At 38.6% G+C, this 19,808-nt stretch overlaps 1 protein-coding gene across 2 annotated transcripts in view; it reads right to left on the bottom strand.

Annotated features, from left to right (window-relative positions):
* b4galt4 (UDP-Gal:betaGlcNAc beta 1,4- galactosyltransferase, polypeptide 4) overlaps window positions 1-19,808 on the bottom strand; it is a 40,784-nt gene that overhangs the window by 15,729 nt on the left and 5,247 nt on the right. For both annotated transcript variants that reach the window (XM_036524367.1, XM_036524366.1), the window contains 3 exons: window positions 19,340-19,572; window positions 14,767-14,954; window positions 11,227-11,349 (listed from right to left, as the gene is read on the bottom strand). In XM_036524367.1, the coding sequence (XP_036380260.1) occupies window positions 11,227-11,349; window positions 14,767-14,954; window positions 19,340-19,572 (544 nt within the window). The remainder of the gene's footprint in view (window positions 1-11,226; window positions 11,350-14,766; window positions 14,955-19,339; window positions 19,573-19,808) is intronic.

Raw genomic sequence — 19,808 nt, forward strand, 5'->3', positions numbered from 1 at the left:
ATTCATAATTATTTTATTTTTATTTAACCTGTATTTAACCACGAAAAAACCCTGTTGAGATATAAAGTCTCTTTTGCAAGGGTGACCTGGTCAAGAGGACAACAGGGAACATTAAAACAGTCACATGACATTACAATTAAGACATTACAGCATTAAATATACAGCAACATAACATCAACATAACCAATCCAGACTACAGGAAACATTTACATTCCTCCTGCACAGCATTGTGAAGCAAATATTTAAACTCACCGAGGGGCACTAATACGTCTAAATGTAGCACACTTTGTAGACTATTCCATGCCTCTGGTGCACAATAAGAAAAAGCAGTCTTGCCTAATTCTGTAACAGCCCTGGGGACTCGAAGTAGTAACTAGGGCTGAACGGTACAGCCATTGCGATGTATTGCACAGCTATTTTTAGCGCAATAACAGCTATCCCCGGTATGTGGTGTTTTTTCCGGTATGTTTTTCAGTGGCTGCGGCTGAGCTGGAAACGGGGGAAGCGGAAACACTATCTTTAAATCTATCATTACTTCCAGGCTGTTCCCCTTTATCCTTTTTGATTAACAATAAAACAAATAATTCACAGAATAATTGACACCAATCGTAAATAAATGATTATGCTCGCGAAACAGTGCAGATTGCCTGTAGTTTGTGTGCTTGCCAAAGCTACAACGTGAGATTGCTTAATTAACAAGGATGGCATTTATCGATGTAAATTACGTTAAATGCTCATGACACATCACAGTTTTTGTGAAGTGTTCTAAACGTTATTGTTCATCGCACTCAACCTAACCTGAAAGTTTATTCTCAGTAATTTAAATTGATTTAACTAAATTTAGCTCCGTTTTGTAATTTGAATTTAAAACAAGAAAGCTATAACTTGAAACGTTTAAGAGAAAGCTTTGGGATTACTTGCCACTTAATTATTCAAATTATCATCTTTGTTATTTTGAGCATTTAAAGTAATTTAAATCGATTTAAAGGTAGTGTTTCCGCTTCCCCTGTTTCCAGCTCAGTCGCAGCCACTGAAAAACACACGGGAAAAAACCTAATGCCACATACCGGGATAACTGTTATTGCATTAAAAATAGCTGTGTGATACATCACGATGGCTGTGCCGTTCAGCCCTAGTAGTAACCACCTAGCAGACCTCGTTAAGTAACTGTTAGTGGGCTGGACATCGCTGTCCTTGAGAAGACAACTACACTGGTATGTATTCATATATAAAGGCCTGTTGGGTAAACTACCTCTCTGTAGTCTTCTCGCTTTCACCACTAATTCGTATAAGGTGCAATGATGGATGAGTGACTTGGCATTTGTAATAAAGCGCAGGGATGCATGATAGACTGAATCCAGCCTTTGCAGCACAGAGGAGGCTGCATGCATATATATTATGCCTCCATAATCAATTATAGGAAGAAATGTGGACTGAACAAGCTTCTTCCGAGCCTCAAATGTAAAAGAAAAAAATTGAACCCTGGAGTACACCTCTAGATATCCTGAGAAGACTTGACTTGTAATTCTCAGCAACAACACACTGCGTTCTGTCTGTAAGATAATTTTTAAACCAGTTTACAGCCCCTTCACATAGGCCAATATTATGAAGTCTAGCTAACAACAGCTGATGATCAACTGAATCAAATGAATGTAGCAAATAATGCAGCACAGTGCTGTTTTTTATGAAGTGCATTTATGATGTCGTTTGTCACTGCTGTTGAGCTGAGCATTCACTAAAGATTCAAGGACTTTGGCCAATATAGGAAGCTTGGAGATAGGGCGGTAATCATTTACATTTTAATGGTCTCCACCTTTTAACAGGGGGAGAACATAAGCTGATTTCCAAACCTTCAGTATGGAATTGGACAAGAGTCTTAAATTAAAAATATGAGCGACTGGCTTGGCAATAATAGGAGCTGCTGCCTTTAAAGTAAGGAGACAGATTTTCTGGGCCTGCAGACTTTTTAAGTTGTATGTCTTTTAAAGTGTTGTAGACCTCATCGTAAGAAACGGTCTCAAAATTAAAGGAATCGTTCACATGAGTGTTTATTAAAAGCCTCTACAATTTCAAGTTTGTCTTTCACTTCATTAGAATCCATCATTAGAATCCATCATTAGAACCCATCATTATATGGTTTGGAAGAAGAGGACATACATTAGAAATTGAAACTGTTTTAATTAATTTCCAGAATTTAGCGGGGTTATTAAGGTTCTCTGTGATTGCTTTCAGGTACAAATCTGATTTAGACTTCCTGACCAACCTTGTACACTTGTTTCTTAGAGCCCAAAAGGAGTTCCAGTCAGCAAGTGCTTTTGTGCGTCCAGCAATAGCCTAAGATTCATCTTTCTGTCTGAATTATTTAGCTAATTTATCAGAGAACCAGGGATTGGCCTTCCCACTAATTATAAATTTCTTAACAGGGGCATGTCTATCACAGACGGACATAAACTTCTTTTCAAAAGTAGTCCCAGGGTTAGGGTTAGGGTTAGGGTTAGGGTTAGAGTCGACATCCAGAATCAGATTTAGTCTGTCAATATTATGGAACAAGTCATTCAAGAATGCCTGCTCATTAAAATGTTTGAAATAACTTATAAAAATGTAACGTGGCTTGGCTTTGGGCAGTTTCGTATTTCTAATGCAAGTGATTGTACAATGATCACTGACTTCGTTACCAAAAATTCCAGTAGCTGTATACTTATAAGGGGTATTCATCAGGATGAGGTCCAATAGCGTAGATTTATCTGGCGCCTTGGACTTTGGTCTTGAGGGCTCATTAACTAATTGCGTGAGATTCAATGAGTCACATAGATTTAAAAGAATCAGAAACAGACATAAGCCAATCCCAATTTAGATCACCTAAGAGAATGAATTCCAATTTATTTATCATGTGCAGAACCTCTGAAAGAGAGAGAGGGGCCTCTCTCAAAGCAGAAGCTGGTCTGTAATAGCTGACAATAGCAACGTGTGAGTTCTTTGTCACACTCACTTTAACAGCAAGTAATTCGAAATTTTTCGCTTTCATAAGCAACAGCATTACAGAGGTGATAAATTTGGACCTCACATAAATAGCAACCCCTCCTCCTTTACTTGCACGATCGGTTCTATAAACCATATAGCCATCAATAGAAATCAAATTATTTGATACAGATTTCTTAAGCCAAGTTTCTGATAACACTACAATATCCGCATTTGTGGTATTTTCCCAAATTCTAATCATATCCATTTTTTGGATAAGACTTCTAACATTAAAATGAATCAACCCAAGACCTGTTCTATTCTTAAAATCAGCCGCAGTCAGTAGAGAATGCATGATATCTACCAAGCCAGGGTTTGATTGACATTTCCAGAGATCAACAATAAAAGCATTACAATACATCTCAAATTATTAATATGTGAGGACTTTACAAAAGCAACATCAGTCATTATAAAACGAGAATGAGAAGAGTCTTCCGATACTGTGAAAAAGTCATGCAAAAGTTTGAGACTTTGAAGGTATGCAGTGGAGTGCAGGCACATTTGAGTTTGTGAATGATATAGGTACAGCTGGAGAAAGAGACCGAGTTCCTGATGGAAATGGCATGAGGGTCTCATCGGAATATCCACAAACTGTTGGGCATGAATGGAAGAGAAGCCACTCACCCTTTGCAGATTTTGTCCATTTAATCCAGGATGACAATGGATGAACAGCAAACATAATAGCAAGTACATGATGCCTGCTCAGCAGGCCGATAGCCAGCGCTCCATGGAGGCCAGATCTGTGTGAATCAACGAGTTTCAGGAATTTCCTCAAAAGACTGACCTCAATGGTACAACTTTATAGGACCTCCTCGCTCTTAGATAGTTCTTTGGCGATCCTCGTCAATGAATTCGCCTGTTAATACCTTGTTGGAAGTATTGTGTTGACTTGCTTTTCCTACGGAGAAAGCATCGCCAGGTTCTCCAATCTGGCAACCTCTTCTCCGCTCCAGCTGTTAGTCGTCAGGGTACTACAGGCGCTCACACAGGCCTTGAGTACAGACAGGCGCTCCAGGTTCAGCGCTGCCCGATGAACACTCCGACAGGCGTACGGGTGGTTCACAGAGTGTAAGCCTGAGGCAAAAGGAGCCCTACTTGGTCAGGAGACCTTTGTTCTGCAATACCATTAGTTAAAATAAATAATAAATAAATAGTGGCTTAGTTTTAAGAATAACTGGATGTATGCTGTGTCCACATTTACATAAAAATGTTTGTTCCCATAGGCAGGATCAATTAAAACATAAAACACCTCTCACAAAAACTCAGATCTCAGTGATTTAGACATTCAAACTAACAAACTACCTGGCTGCCATCTTGGATTCTGGAGGAGAGAATGAACTGAGCACTGTTTTTTTATTGTGACGTATACATAACCCAGTAACTGAAAAATGATTTGTCCTATGGGTCTAACCATTCATGTAATTGGAATTCTCTAAATAACTTGCTGTGCTTTGCTCTATTGTTACCTAAGTGAGCAAATAAATGTAAAAAAAAAAAATCAATGCCAAAAGTTGCGCAAGCCAAAAAATTAGTGTGTACATATTTATCCCCCTACTTTTGCACAAATGTATAATGATCATGCTCAAAACTCTCTCCTAGTGTTCAAATTCTACTGGTCCCACATGAAAATGTCTCTCCTCTTGCACAAAATCTCTCTGCTCACACTCAGTTTGCATTCTGCTCAGTTCATTCTCTGCTAGTGCTTAGGTCATCTATGTGCATTCTAACATTTTCAGCTGCAAAATATCTGCCAATGCTAGCCAATTACAATTAGCCTGAATACATCTGCCCAAATGTAACTGGTCATTTTGTTTGAATTTTGTTAATGTCACCGAGTGAACTGATGGGTATTGCACAGGAAGCATAGAAGCTAGCTAGGCTTCTCCAACTGTTTTACAGTTTTCCATCTGTTCTTTTTGTACAAGTTATGTGTTTTACCCTTTGTAAAACATTAGGGTTAGGCTCTCAGATTAGCATAGTCTGTGATTAGCATACATGAAATTTGGGTTGAAATGAACTGCAAACTTACTACTTGAGCACAAGGCCAAATTAATTACACTCTGGCAACTGTACTAAGTGGGTACACTTGGCAAAATGACAGTGGACTCAGTGGCTGTGAACATGCTGCTTACAGGATTCCTCAATGTACTTGACTCTTTGCAACATATTTGCAACATAACAGAAACACAAGGTACAGCACGTACTTACTTGATTAGGTGAAAAACAATTAATGTGCAACAGCCAGATTTATAACCATACTTTGAAGCTAACCCAAGCAACTGAAATTTAAGTTACTTAAACTGAATTAGTCATAAATTGTTTGCATACAAGTATTGTTTTTAGAAGCTTCATGAAAGTTCCTTGCTAGGTTCCTGTCTAGTACTCAATCTAAAACTAGTAATCTAAACACAGGTCTTAAACTGGGTGATAGAGGGTCAGTTAGGTAACTGCCTTGTTTCTTAATTTTTTTACTAAGAAGTTTTTTTTTTCTTTTACACCGAAGAGAGGTTGCTTGCTAACATGTGAAGTGAAAATTTTCCATATTAAAACTGCCTCAGTAGAAAATGCTCACAATTATGCTATTTAGCAACTTGTTTGTGTTAGAACAGCTGTAGGCAGATGTTGCTATGGTTTTGAAAATTTGCTAGTGCACCCAAGTCCAAGAAAGCAAATAAAGAAGCGTCAGTGCTACAGAGAGAACAAATGCAGAGATCTGCTGCATATTCAAATTGATATAGTACTGAAAACCACTGTGCCAGACTTTCAGCTAAAGTTAGCATTTATAAAATGACATTTTTCATCTCATTTACTGTATACTGCTAGAAAGTCTTCTGATTAACACAGTGGTAGCTAGTATATTAGCTAGACAAATTTTTTCAGGTTAGCTGTGTTTTTATTTCAATTCCTGGCATTTAACCAGATGGCTTATATTTGCTATGTAACCAGCTAACTGGTTAACCTTACATAGCTGTTCAACAGCCAGGCTGAGAGGACTGTATACAGCTGCTCCTGAGGGAGGACAGAGACAGATCCTGGCACACAAACACACACTTACATCCTACTCAATGTGCCAACTGGCTGCCCCCACTATTTACGCAATACAGATGTGTTAAATTCTGTGCTGGTAACAATACAGGTGGCTATGTGCTTCATTCTTGGATTAACATGGATACACTGGTGAATACATAAGTTAAAATATGGTCTGTTACTCAAAACTTAACAAATGACTGCCCTGGTGCATCCTATGATACCCTGTTTTTTCTTTTCTCCACCACTGCAATTTAGAATAAAATGCACAACTACAGCTGCAATTCTCATTTGTTAAACATAACATTCTGTATATGATCAATTCAGACAATTATTAGTGAAACAAAGATAACTCATATCACTTTGTTACATTTACATGCATTGGTGAATGCACATGGTTGTGCAGATGGACACATTTGATACTACTGCATTCAGCTTTGGTCCATTTAGCTTGAGCCTTGGGATGTGTCACACTGTCTACCTCTATTGTGAAAGCTCCTTTCCTGGACCATACCACCAAACGCTTTGCTGGTACTGCTGTATTGACCCCGGTATCACTGCTTGCAGCTATATTATTATTACCTGGGGCCCAAGCATCACTGGTGCATAGACACTCTATTGTAATTAAGGGGGGCAAACACCACTGGTATGTAGACACCCTACTGTTTTTGCTTTTGTTATGGCAGTTACTTTGTTTCCCATGTTATATTTTCAAATGGTAGTAACTCATGTATTGTATCATGGTGATGTGAAACTAATCCTGGTATGTCACCAATTCTATCGATATGTGACATTATCTTAACATGTCATATTTCATGCAAATTAGCAGTGTTAGTATATTAGCATAAATGACTAATATTGAATACCCATTGAACCAATCTCCATGGAACTTGATATATATATATATCATACATTGCCTTTCATTTGTTTATTTCAGATTTTTACCTCGAAAAACATGGCCACCACAAGCTAATCAATTTAGACCACACCAAAAAATATTATGTATTATTCAAATCACCACATCTCACCATCTGTCATTTGATCTAAAATTAGTTGTGCATATACTGCATGTTAGAGAACTGTTAAAAAATGTGCCCATGAAAGCAAATCAAATTTCTCCATGTCTCCCCCTTTTCACTACTTGTAACACATTCAAAAACCATCTTCTCATGAACCACTGAAAAGAATTCCACAAACTTGGTGTCTAAATAATCCTTAGGATGGTTTTAGTTTTCATGTTGAACAGTATGGCCACCATGAGCCAATCAATTTGGACATGCACTAAAAAGGCCATGAATCCTGGAATGTATCATCATATGAAACCCACAAAGCTATAACTCCTCACTACTCCACTACTACTCAAAACACAATTTTTTTCATAAATGTAGTCACATATGTAAAATTTGAGCACAGCAAAAAATTTGGTAACCATATTGGTTTAAAAATGGAAAGTTCAAGGGGATATAATTCACAAGCAGAATGAACTAGGAACCAATTCAGTTATACCTGACTTTTAACAAGGAATACAGTGACATCAGTTAAAAACCGCTAGGTCGATTTGCACAAAAGAGAAGCATAATCTATGGCCTCCTCAAATGCAAGTTTGCTCAATTCAGATTTTTTGGTTTAACAACATGTCCCCCATCACTCAATCCATTTTTACTATTCCAAATAAAGTTATGCACAGCATGCAAATAAGCCCAAATAAAAGTTCATGCGTTGCATGGAGCAGACTATTCTAACATGAACTCTGTAGTATAAGGTACTAACTTACAGTTTAACACAGACCCCTTCTGTAACAAGCAGTAGCAACATTTTACATAATCACAAAAAAAAAATAAAAAAAAAAGATGGATGCTTTCTTCTGGACATTGCCATCAATTTATACAAGTAAGAATATTCACTTGATATTCATATTCATTATTTCTTCTTTGCTAGTGAGATTAGTTAGCTTGTTTGCTAGCTATCTAACTGTATCGCAGCTTATTCTACATGGGCTGTAGTAAATGACTATATCGCGAACATTGAGTACAAATTGTCACGTAATTTTTTTAAGCTGCCAGCATAAGACTTGCTTTGGTGTTTCACTTCTCACGCTACACTATATGGACAAAAGTATTCGGACGCCTGACCATTACACCAACAGGGACTGTAATGACATTGTATTCAAATACACATACTTTAATATGGAGTTGGTCCCCCTTTTGCAGAATTAACAGCTTCCACTCTTCTTGGAAGGCTTTCCACAAGATTTTGGAGTGTTTCTGTGGGAATTTGTGCCCATTCATTCTGCAGAGCATTTATGAGGTCAGGCACTGATGTTGGACGAGAAGGCCTGGCTCGCAATCTCCGTTCCAGTTCATCCCAAAGGTGCTCGATGGGATCGAGGTCAGGGCTCTGTGACGGCCAATCAAGTTCTTCCACACCGAACTCATCAAACCATGTCTTTATAGTCCTTGCTTTGTGCACTGGGGCACAGTCATGTTGGAATAGAAAAGGGCCTTCCCCAAACTGTTGCCACAAAGCTGGAAGCATAGCATTGTCCAAAATGTGCTGAAGCATTAAGATGCTTCACCGGAGATAAGGGGCCTAGCCCAAACCCTGAAAAACAGCTATGGCCAAATATTTTTGTCCATATAGTGTATCTCCTATGGCTCTCTCACTCTCACAGACACAAAAAGAAAAAAACTCACATACATACGTCACACACATCGCCCGCCCATCCAAATCACTCTCCTGGGCGAGTGTGTGTGACGTATATAGGTGAGATGTGTGTTTTTGTATCTGGAGGGAACAGGGAAAGAGCCTGGAGAGAGCGAAAGTAGTGAAGCGCCAAAGCAAAACAGGACTGCATCCATTGTGTGTCAGTCGTTTGGCTATCCAGGGCTCCAGACTGTGAACAAAATGGCCGCATATTCATATGCGACCATTTTTGAGAGTGTGTGAGTTAAAATTTCACATGGTCGCATTCGTGTGAGTGCATGATGATTAGGCCGTTTTGGTGCCCCTCCAGCATGGGTACTGCATTAGCCACTGTGGTTGAAAGTAGTAATTTTTCTTCTTCTTTGGCTCAGTTGGTCTCTCCCTACCTACACTCTCCCTGCCTGCACACGCACACTGATGATGAAATGCGCGAAACAATCCATTTAGCTGAAGCGGTCTATAGCCGATTATTTTGACCCTTTCGCACATAACTTATTTCATGCTATGTAGTGCGCGTTACATTACATGGTTCGTTATGTTTTCATTAGTGTTATTAAGCTTCTCATAGTTTTCAATGCCGAATTTGCTATAGATTTTAATGTTAAATTGCTGTTTCCTCAAAAATAGAATTAGCTAGAATTTTTTCCAATCTCGGGTTTTAATCTCACCGGTTTTAGCATATGCGCTAAACGGCTAATCACACTGGTGTGACCGTACACGCGAAAGGGTTAAGAAACAAAATGAGGAGAAGAGGAGGAGGCTGGTGGAGAGGGAGAGGCAATGAGAGGTCCCGACTCAGACACAATTGATGATGAGAGTGCAGGTGCAGGCAGGGAGAGACCGACTGAGCCAGTGAAGAAGAAAAAGTACTATTTTCAACCACAATTACTAACGCCGTACCCGCGGGTGCGGTACGAGGGAAACAATGTTCAGATTAAAATATTTTGCACATTTCAAGTCTCCAGTCACTGTCAATCATTACATCAATGCAAAACTAGGGTATGCAAATTAAGACAACTATTCATCAGCATGCAAGGTCATTGATTAATATCATGCTGTACCAAAAAAAAAGGGTGCGACCAAATCATGTGCTGGTGCAACTAACTGAAAAAGTTTGTACCACCAGTGCTACCAGTGGAAAAGTTAGTCTGGAGCCCTGGTATCGCAAGGAAGATGTTGAACAAACAACGGTTATCTGAAAAATATGCAGTAAAATACTGTCTTGTTAAATTTAACTTGGTTGTGATTTCCCCCTTTTTGCATGCAAGTTTAAAATTGTTCCAATAGAAACCACTAATGAATATAAACAAGAACGTTTTAATGCAGACATATGTTGCAGGGACTAATAGAATCATCATACTAGTGTGATTGTAAGCATCAAAGGGTTAAAATGAGCATTTATGAAGTGCATTAGAGGAGATTTCAAAATATTGAGATATATATCGTGACATTATTTATAGGCCATATCGCCCAGCCATACTTCCAAACTAAAGGAAACACTTGAGTAAATGAGGGATACAAAGTATAGTGAAAACAAGTGCCTCCAGACAGGTGTGATTCCTGAGATAATCAAGTACTTATCCCATCTTGATTAGGGTCATGTATAAGAATGCTGGGCAGGCCCACTTGCCCATTATTTTGGCTTTCATGGCTACAAGAGTGACATTGTAAGAGGGGTGATTATCACTTAAACCCCTGCCAAATGTGACCCAGCAAAGACTGATCAACTTTCTGTTTCACAAGGAACAGAGTGGATAGTTTCATCAAGAACAGCCAATGGAGAAATTCAAAGGGAAACTATGGTTACAGTGCATAAACCCCTTATCATAAGTAAAAATGCACCTTTGGGAGTAAGGTGGTGCAAAGAATACAGGCAGTGGTCTTCTTTCCTTTTCCTTGTTCTCAGTGGACATGTGGTTGTGGGGTGCAAGCCAAAAGAAACCTACAGGTTTGAGTGCTTGCTTCCCACAGTGAAAGGTTCTGGGAGCTCTGCTGTGGTGTGGGTGCATTCCCCTGGCATGGTTTAGATCCACTCAACCCCTTATAGAGCAAGGATTATGCTAATAAATACAAGGCATTCTGAATGATCACCTTCATGCTTTAACAAAGCATTTCTATCCTGATGGGAGTGATCTCTTCAAGGATGACAATGCTGCTATCCACAGGGAACGAGTAGTTACTGAATGGGTTGATGAGCACGAAAACTATGTAAACCACATGCCATGGTCATGTCAGTCACCAGATCTCAATCCAACTGAACAATTATGGGAGATTCTGGACTGGTGCCTGAGACTGTTTTCCACCACCATCAACAAAATACCAAATGATGGGATTTCTCATGGAAGAATGATGTCACATCCCTCCAGTACTGATCCAGACACTTGGATCAGTATTAAACAGGTCATGTTTTGCATGTAGTCAAATACATAACCACACCACCATTTTAACTACGTCATCGCACTGCACATGCGTTCTTACCGGATTCGAAGGTCATCATCTTCCCCGCCCCATCCCCAGTATGTGTTTGAAAATCCATTAACTTTGGAAAACTGCTCCTTCGTCATGGCTGTTACCCCTCCAAAGTAGCCTTTATACCGCAACCTAGAAGAGTAAACACAGAAAGAAAACTAATGGACAATGGCATTTTTGCTCACACATTTTGATGAATCCTATCAAGCAAACCTGCAGAGTTCGATCACTAAGGGGCCTTGGCCCACACCTACAAAAATGTATTGCCAGGGGTAAGGTTCAAAGAACATTTTTAAGGTCTTTGCACACCAAGTCCAGATTTTTCGGATGCATTTTTTTTAATTGTCAACTGATAAAAATCATTACGCACAGAAAGCTTGCATACCGAGTCCAATGCGTTTTATTATTCTATTCGTTGTGAAAATTCGCAGTATGAGACAAAATGGAGTAGTCAAGCAGTGAGGCTGATTTTGTGGTCCTTTCACTTCTCAAAAGTAGAAAAAGAAAAAGAAAATACTGGGTCCATCCAATCCTGACAATGTGTCAAGAGGAAGGAGAGTGTCACCTGCTGATAAAGCAGCTGCAGTTTTATCCCGATCATTTCCAGGTCTATTTCAGGATGTCAGTGGTCCAGTTTGATACGCTGCTAGCAATACTGGAACCACACATTAAAAAGAAGACCACCGATTTCCGCGATCCAACTGATCCTGAACAGTGGCTCGCAATATGTCTAAAGTAGGGACACACATACACACATACACACACTTCATGAGTTTAATAGGCAATCCAAATTATGAAGTCGGAAAAGTGCGTGCTAGGTGATCAGCCTTTCGACTGGATCCACAGATATTCAGGGCACAGCCTCAAAACACTGCAACATACAATATCATGGTCAACAGTTGTCCTGTGACCAGTCTGTTTATCATACTTTTCTGCCAAACCTGATAGTATTTGTGATTTGAGGCTGTGCCGGAGATCCCAGATCTAGTCGTGCGTAATAGCTGAGCTGCCTCATTACCTAGCTCATGCACGCACAGTGTTTACACCCTCTTGAGATTCCTCTGAGCGGTCAAACAATTCTCCAAAGGCTTTTGATGGATGCAAAAAAACCCAGAAAATCGAACCTGTTCCTAAAACTTAAACGATGGACGAAAGTTTCGGAGTTGGTTAAACGTGAGTCGTATTTATTTTTAAACGTGCAACAATTTCAGACGAAAAATACGGACTTCATGTGCAAAGGCCTTTAATGTTAGTGCTATGTGATAAACATCTACACTTTGAATAAAACATGAGGTGATAAAAGGACGCAAAGCTAACCATATACAGGCATGTGACTGGCAAAGGACAAAGGCAGGAAAATATACAGAGCGCCCCCAACCCCCACCCAAGTTTTTTTTTACGGATCTGCATGATTCATGTGGGTCAAATTTTCAGGTCAGAAAATCCGGAATTCCGGATTAATCTGGAAAAATCATATCCCTGCATATAAAGAACTGAAGTTCACACACTACTGCAATATCCCCAAACAGTTTAATTTCCACAAAAAAGAAAGATGAGCAAGGTTTTGAACAGGACTATGAATACTGACATCTCACCTGTATAAATAAATTCTACTTCGCCCAATGTGACTGTTGAAATCATTCTTGCTAGATTAACTAAGTGATAATTTATTATGTATAATAAAATATAAAAGGCCATAGAAAACTAACAGATATTGTGCTATATAATACAAGTTAATCTTTGAAAATATACTGTTTTGTAGGATCTACTCAGCATGCATCATTATAATTATAAAGGCTAAAACTTCAGGTTCCTGAGTAGCTCAATGGTTAAAACATCACTCTTGAACACAAGCTGAATTCTATGGCTCAGGTTCGACCCCTGATGTTTAATTAGCTGTTAATGACTGGGAGGCAACAGTGGTGGAACAAATTGTCTTCCTTCCACCATAGATAGGGGTGAGTCTATTGGCAGGTTTTTCTTTGTCTCACTGCTTTTAGGCACCTTCTGGCTCTTCAAACGCCTGAAAGTTACTTGGATGTCATCAGTAAACCAATGCCCATCCTCCAGATAGTGCTTACTTTACTGTAGTGAGCTGGGTGACATGGGTTGTGTGAAAAATAGTTGCTGCTAGCCTATGAATGTACTAGAGGATTGCATTTACTGCCTACTGAACTTGCACAATGCAAAGTCTAGCATGCAATTGGTATTTCTAAATTTGGATAAAAAAGGGGAAATGCACCAAGAAAAAGAGCATTAACTGCAAAAACACAGAACAAAGACAAAAAAGGTAGACATAAAGTTAAAAGGTAAATGATGCCATTTATGAAATGTCTTACTGTTATCTTACTGACATTTCTTATAAATGTCAGAGGTACAGTACTGCAATGCAGCAAAGCAGAGTAAGCACTAATTGAAAGGATGGGTGCACCCCAGTGGTCTTACTGGCTGTTTCAGAGGGCTGAAGTGGACACATGAGGAGACCCTGCCAACATACCCACATTTGGGCCCCATGTCAGTGTCAGCTGTGCACAAAGCTGGTCCATGATGATTACATCAGAGCAAACCGATGTAACTGTATATGTTAAATTGCACAGTAAGATTTTTGTGTTATTTTTCCTTGTCTTGTAAATTTTGTAATGATACTTAGCCAATGACACCGAGCTAATGATACACTATATTGACAAAAGCTGTTTTTCAGGGTTTGGGCTAGCCCCTTATCTCCAGTGAAGGGCAATCTTAATGCTTCAGCATACCAAGACATTTTGGGCAATGCTATGCTTCCAACTTTGTGGCAACAGTTTGGGGAAGGCCCTTTTCTATTCCAACATGACTGTGCCCCAGTGCACAAAGCAAGGACTATAAAGACATGGATTGATGAGTTGGGTGTGGAAGAACTTGACTGGCCCGCACAGAGCCCTGACCTCAACCCCATCCAGCACCTTTGGGATGAACTGAGATGAACGGAGATTGCGAGCCAGGCCTTCTCGTCCAACATCAGTGCCTGACCTCATAAATGCTCCACAGAATGAATGGACACAAATTCCCACAGAAACACTCCAAAATCTTGTGAAAAGCCTTCCAAGAAGAGTGGAAGCTGTTATAGCTGCAAAAACTCCATATTAAAGTATATGTATTTGAATACAATGTCATTACAGTCCCTGTTGGTGTAATGGTCAGGCGTCTGAATACTTTTGTCCATATAGTGTATATTTCATGTTAAGTGTAGAAGTCACACCATATAAAAAAATTAGCATTACAGCACCAGCATTACAGAAGTAAATTTTAAATTTAAATTAAGTTTAAGTTTAAGTAAAATTTTTAAATGAGGATAAATTTTGTTCTGTCACAGAGATGTGATATTGTTATTGCTACCTTAAACTTAGGATATTTACAAAATGTTCTGTTTTTGAGATCCATCAAGTGTAGAAAGTTAGGAAGACATATTAATAGTGCTTAATAATGAACTGATTATTTGTCAAGACATCTGAAATACATTGCAACAAAGTTAAATCACAAGCACAAAACCTTAGACATTCAAGCGCTCACTTGTATCCAGTAGCATTCCTGCCCACCACAAGGTGCTTAGGCTGTTGGTCACACATATAGAGGTTGTTGTCATTCTCTGGAACCAGATCAACATCATGAAAAATAAAGCAGTCCCAGTTGTGGTCCTTCAGAGCCTCCAGATATCCCACATTTAGCAGCTTTGCTCGGTTGAACGTTATATCACCAGCCTTAAAAAAAACAAAAAAACAAACACCATCAACACCCACAAATTTCAAACATATTTATTCTAAATAAATCATAAAAGGGCCACATGTGTCACTTACATGCAGAAAAAATTGTGAAGCTATAGGAGTACTGACCATTCCTACATTGCTAGAGTATAGGAGGAACTACCAATTCAAGGCACAGCAGATCTGAGCTTCAAAATCCTATTTCTTGTCAACCCCTCAAACTGGATTTTGAAATTTTCAAAGTGGACAAAATGGCTTCCCAAAGACAGTTTCATCAAAATGCGACTAACACTTACATGATATTCATGGTCAAAATCACATTGATGCAGCAGTAATTACAAAGACCAGCATAAACAATCTGATCATACAGCTTGCCTGTAAGGCTAGTTACTGTCGTAAGACTATGGTTAGACTAGAGTTAACCTGTTGCACAAAAATAAAGTCTGACTAGGTTTAAGGCCACTAAACCTAACTTTGAGGTTCTAAGTTAACAAGCTAGTAAATAGAGTTGTGAAAAAATATAGTTTTTTCGATTAATCATTTTTTGTTTTTTTATTTAAATTCGTCCGATTTGATATTGATATCGATCTTTTAGGCTAATGTTTTTTTTTTCCCCAGTTTTCTAGGTTCATTTCCGCAATGGTTAAACGGCCAGAGAATTAAATAGACGGGCTCTGACATAGCCCAACTGTCATATTAAAGGCAATTACTAGTCCCCCCCATTAGATGTTGCTCTCTCGTTTAACTTTTAACGCTTAATGACCTGCAATTGCATAGAGGAAAACCTGTTACATCATTTTTTTTTTACTGTGATGCGACCTCTCAGTGTTCACCATGGCTAACCCTACGGTCACACGGACGACACAGGAGAGAGAAAAAGCGTCCGGCTGCCATTCATTTTCAATGACAGTTGGCAATTTACAGTGACAAGAGACAAGCGGCTGTTGCAAAGCCAGCTAGGTGGGGCTAAAATAGACTAGAGGTCTATTTTATGCAAATACTGAGCCATGCGACACGGCAACTACCAATGGGAGTGAAGACAGTGTGACACGTTGCTTAAACAAATGATGCAACATTTTGGTTCCAGTCAAACATGGAGGAGAAGCTTATCGTGGCAGTGTTGGGTTTCCCCAATATGTACAATTTGTCTCTTGATATATACAGAGATATAAATTTAAATAATGATGCGTGGAGAAGGGTGTCCAAAATCGTGGAGAAGCCTGGTATACATATTCATATATATGTCCACTGCAGTCACAGCTTTTTAGCTTTAACTTTAATACAATGCACAACCACTACCTAACTAGTTAGCTAAACTGAACGGCAACACTTGCTCACAAATGCAATGTAATTTAGCGCAATTCAAGAGAAACATAGTTGTTCATGTTCGTTTGCTAGGTAGCTAGCTAAGTAGTTTTTCATATTAGGCTAGCAAGAAAACGTTCACAATTGCAAAGTTTCTACTACTGGCAGTCAGCTGCATTTTGTCAGTCATTGTAGCTACCTTACAAACCAGTTTTCCCTGAGCTAACTAATGCAAACACATTGCTACTTTGTATCATTAATAAGTAGGCAATGATACAGGTATACAAGCCTTTGGCCTTTTCTTTAGTGGTTTTCACAATTTGCTTCCATTGACTCTGTATTTGTAAAGTTGTGTTCCCTTTACAGCTTTTTAAACATCTCTCCAAATATGGAAATCTGCTATAGTATTTCATATCTCATTCCTATCGAATCGAATCATATTGAATCGAATCGTTAGCTTGTGAATCGTAATCAAATCGAAACGGGGAATCTGTGCCAATACCCAGCCCTACTAGTAACGGGTCTCAGGTTTGCAGCTTCAATGTAAAGCTCAATGTTTTGACATCAAAGATGAATTGCTGTATACTAACCTATTTAATTAGGGATAATTATTCCTCAAATTTTCCTAAACATTTGTAGGTTTTATTTAAAAAACTACTAAAAAGTTAGTGAATTCAATTGGGCTTTTTATGTTGCCCATAACTGTTTTAAGTGATTGAATCACTTTGAATCAAATTGCTAAAAGTTAAATATAGTGAGTGAAAATGCCTTTTTACCTTGTTAAGACTATGGACAGTCTATTTCATTTCATTCATCACTATGGACAGTCTATTTCATTTCATTCATTCATTTCATTCACAGCAGATTTTAGTACTAGCACTTCCACTTTTGTTAACAAACACAAAACAAGCTAACTGAACAAGGTGGCAAGATGTCAGAATTGATAAGATAAAACTTTATTGATCTTGAAGGAAATTGCTGTGCCGGAGTTGCTCACTTACAGAGTATGGGTATCAAAATATCAAAATATCAAAAGTATGAATATCAAAACAATGCGGCAATGAAGATACAAAATAAAATAAAATAAAAATAAAAATAGAATAGAATAAGACAGAGCAGGCAGCAACGCAATAAATAGAGGGTAAGAAAAATATAAATTGTGATGAAAATGAATCACTCACTTCACTCAGGGCATAACTCCTGCTGCTGCTTAGCTTGGCTTATTAACCAGCTAGCTAGCTGGCGAGCATGGAGAAATATTTGAGTCAGTCCACATTGTCAAGTGGTGCTAAGCCCAAACTAGCTAAATTGAGAAAATATGATGACAGTTATATCGAGTTTGGTTTTATTGAGAATAGTAACAGGAGACCAAAATGCGTCATGTGTCTTCAGGTGGTAGTGAACGAAGCCATGAAGCCAGCCAAGCTAAAGCAACATTTGATTACAGAGCACCTGGAATATAAGGTATGAGGTATGTATGGCAAGTGAAGTAATTTATATAAACTTGATTTTAGGTAAGTATCTAGAGTTAAATTCCATCAACAGATTTCATTCCAAATGTGTGATTTCTAAAGAAACCTCATATAACAGTGGTAGCTGACTAAGAGCCGACAACAGCTGGTAAGGATATTGCCAGCTACATAAATGAGTTAGCTAGCATAAACATAAACAAGTAACATTCAGGTGGAGAGAAGCTAGCTAAGGAGGTTATACTTGTCGTGTAGCAATATGCTGGTAAAAGCTAGCTATAGCTCTAAAAACATCAAACAGTGCCTCAGAATTACAATTAGACAAATTCTAGATTTGAAGGAAGATTTATAAAACATCACAGCTGTTCGCTTTCACCCTTGAAAATGGCCTCTAGAACAAGGGTCATGGAGCAGTGTCAACAGTAAACTTCTTCAGAAAGTAGAAATTATTTATTTTAGTATTCAAATCACATCTTATATTTACGTTTTTGGAGCAACATTCCAGATGTGACTACTTTTAACGTAACACTTACTTTTTTGACATCAAGCAGATGCTTATCCAGACTTACTCCCAAACTCAATCACAAAGGGCATCCAACAAAGCAATACAAAACATTACACAAACAAGGAAACCGCCATCCACACATGAACAGCCAGCATCAAAAACACAAGGCCATGACCACAAATACACACCTGGCCCAAACTGCAAGCGCACCACAATATACCCGACAGGAGCATACCATTCCAACACAATACCAACATGTACTCTGCAATAAAACCTAAACATTTAATGGATAGGATTAGATGCACATAGTTACATAAATTAACAGACAACAGAAATATGGGACAGTAATGTGACTATTGGCCTTCCTTGGTGGACTCCCTTGTGCATGAAGGTCACACCATCCAAACTGCATGCACCTTGAATGGTTCCATGAAGCTGAGAGGGGGGGAGTATACACTAACATCTAATTTAAATAGCACTTGCTAACCAAGGCAAAAAACATCTTCCAACTCACTGTCTTACACTTACACTGAGTAAGAGGTATAACCAGAAGAGCTTATGGAAATATATCACCTATCATTGTGATGTAATTGCACTAGCTGCAAATTAAAAAGTAGCTGGCAATTACCTAGTTTTTAATTCTTCATTTAGCCTTCAACTGTTAATAAATGTGACACCAACTGTAAATAATGCCATACATAATAAACAACTTTTTCGTATTATATAGACCACAAAATTTAATTAGCTATGTTGAAAGCACAATGCTTTTCCATCTCCATCAATCCACTTCAAGATAATTCAGAGCACCCTTACTTGTGAAATAATGTCACATTAAGATTGACAGGCTGTATGAGGACAAGCACACTTTCATCTTTTAAAGACTACAGTTTATTTAGCCAGACAGATAATGTTTTTGGTGTTTTAAGAGTATGGTAATAATATAGAAAGCAGTCAGAGTGAAAGCATTTATTTAAAGTGCAGTAGATTTTAATACAACTAGACATGCAAATCACTCACACCTTGTACATCACTCTGGAAAAGACTGCCTGATGTATGTAAAAAATACAAATGTAAATTCATGCAATATTGCAAGAAAATAGTACCTGATGAATGATGTAGATGGCGTAACGTAATTGCTGTCTCTGCAGGAAAGGATGCAAGTGGTGCAGGAGGTAGAGAAGGTGTTTTTCCCTATTACGGTGGGGAATGAGGACAGCCACACTCTGCTGGGCTACACAATCCATGGGGTGATGCTGACCCTCCACCACCTCATTGTTCTCTCTTTCCACCTCTTTCAGTGTTAGGGAGGGATTGAAGGAGAGCTTTATGGCACCACCTATAAATAAAAATAACTTGTAGATTTCAATATTTATTGAAGGAAAATGTCACAACTAAAATAAGAAAACACATGAATTGTTGCCACTGAAATAAATGACTTCATGACAGTTTTTAATTTTGTGTTTAAATTCATTTACTCAACATAAAGGACAAAGGATGGGTCAAATGAATTTCCTGCAAATCAAAATAAAGTCTTCCGCCAGGCTTAAGTAAACAATGGAAACTTGACTGACT

The sequence above is a fragment of the Megalops cyprinoides genome, chromosome 3 (genome assembly GCF_013368585.1).
Source record: "Megalops cyprinoides isolate fMegCyp1 chromosome 3, fMegCyp1.pri, whole genome shotgun sequence".
Lineage (NCBI taxonomy): Eukaryota > Metazoa > Chordata > Actinopteri > Elopiformes > Megalopidae > Megalops > Megalops cyprinoides.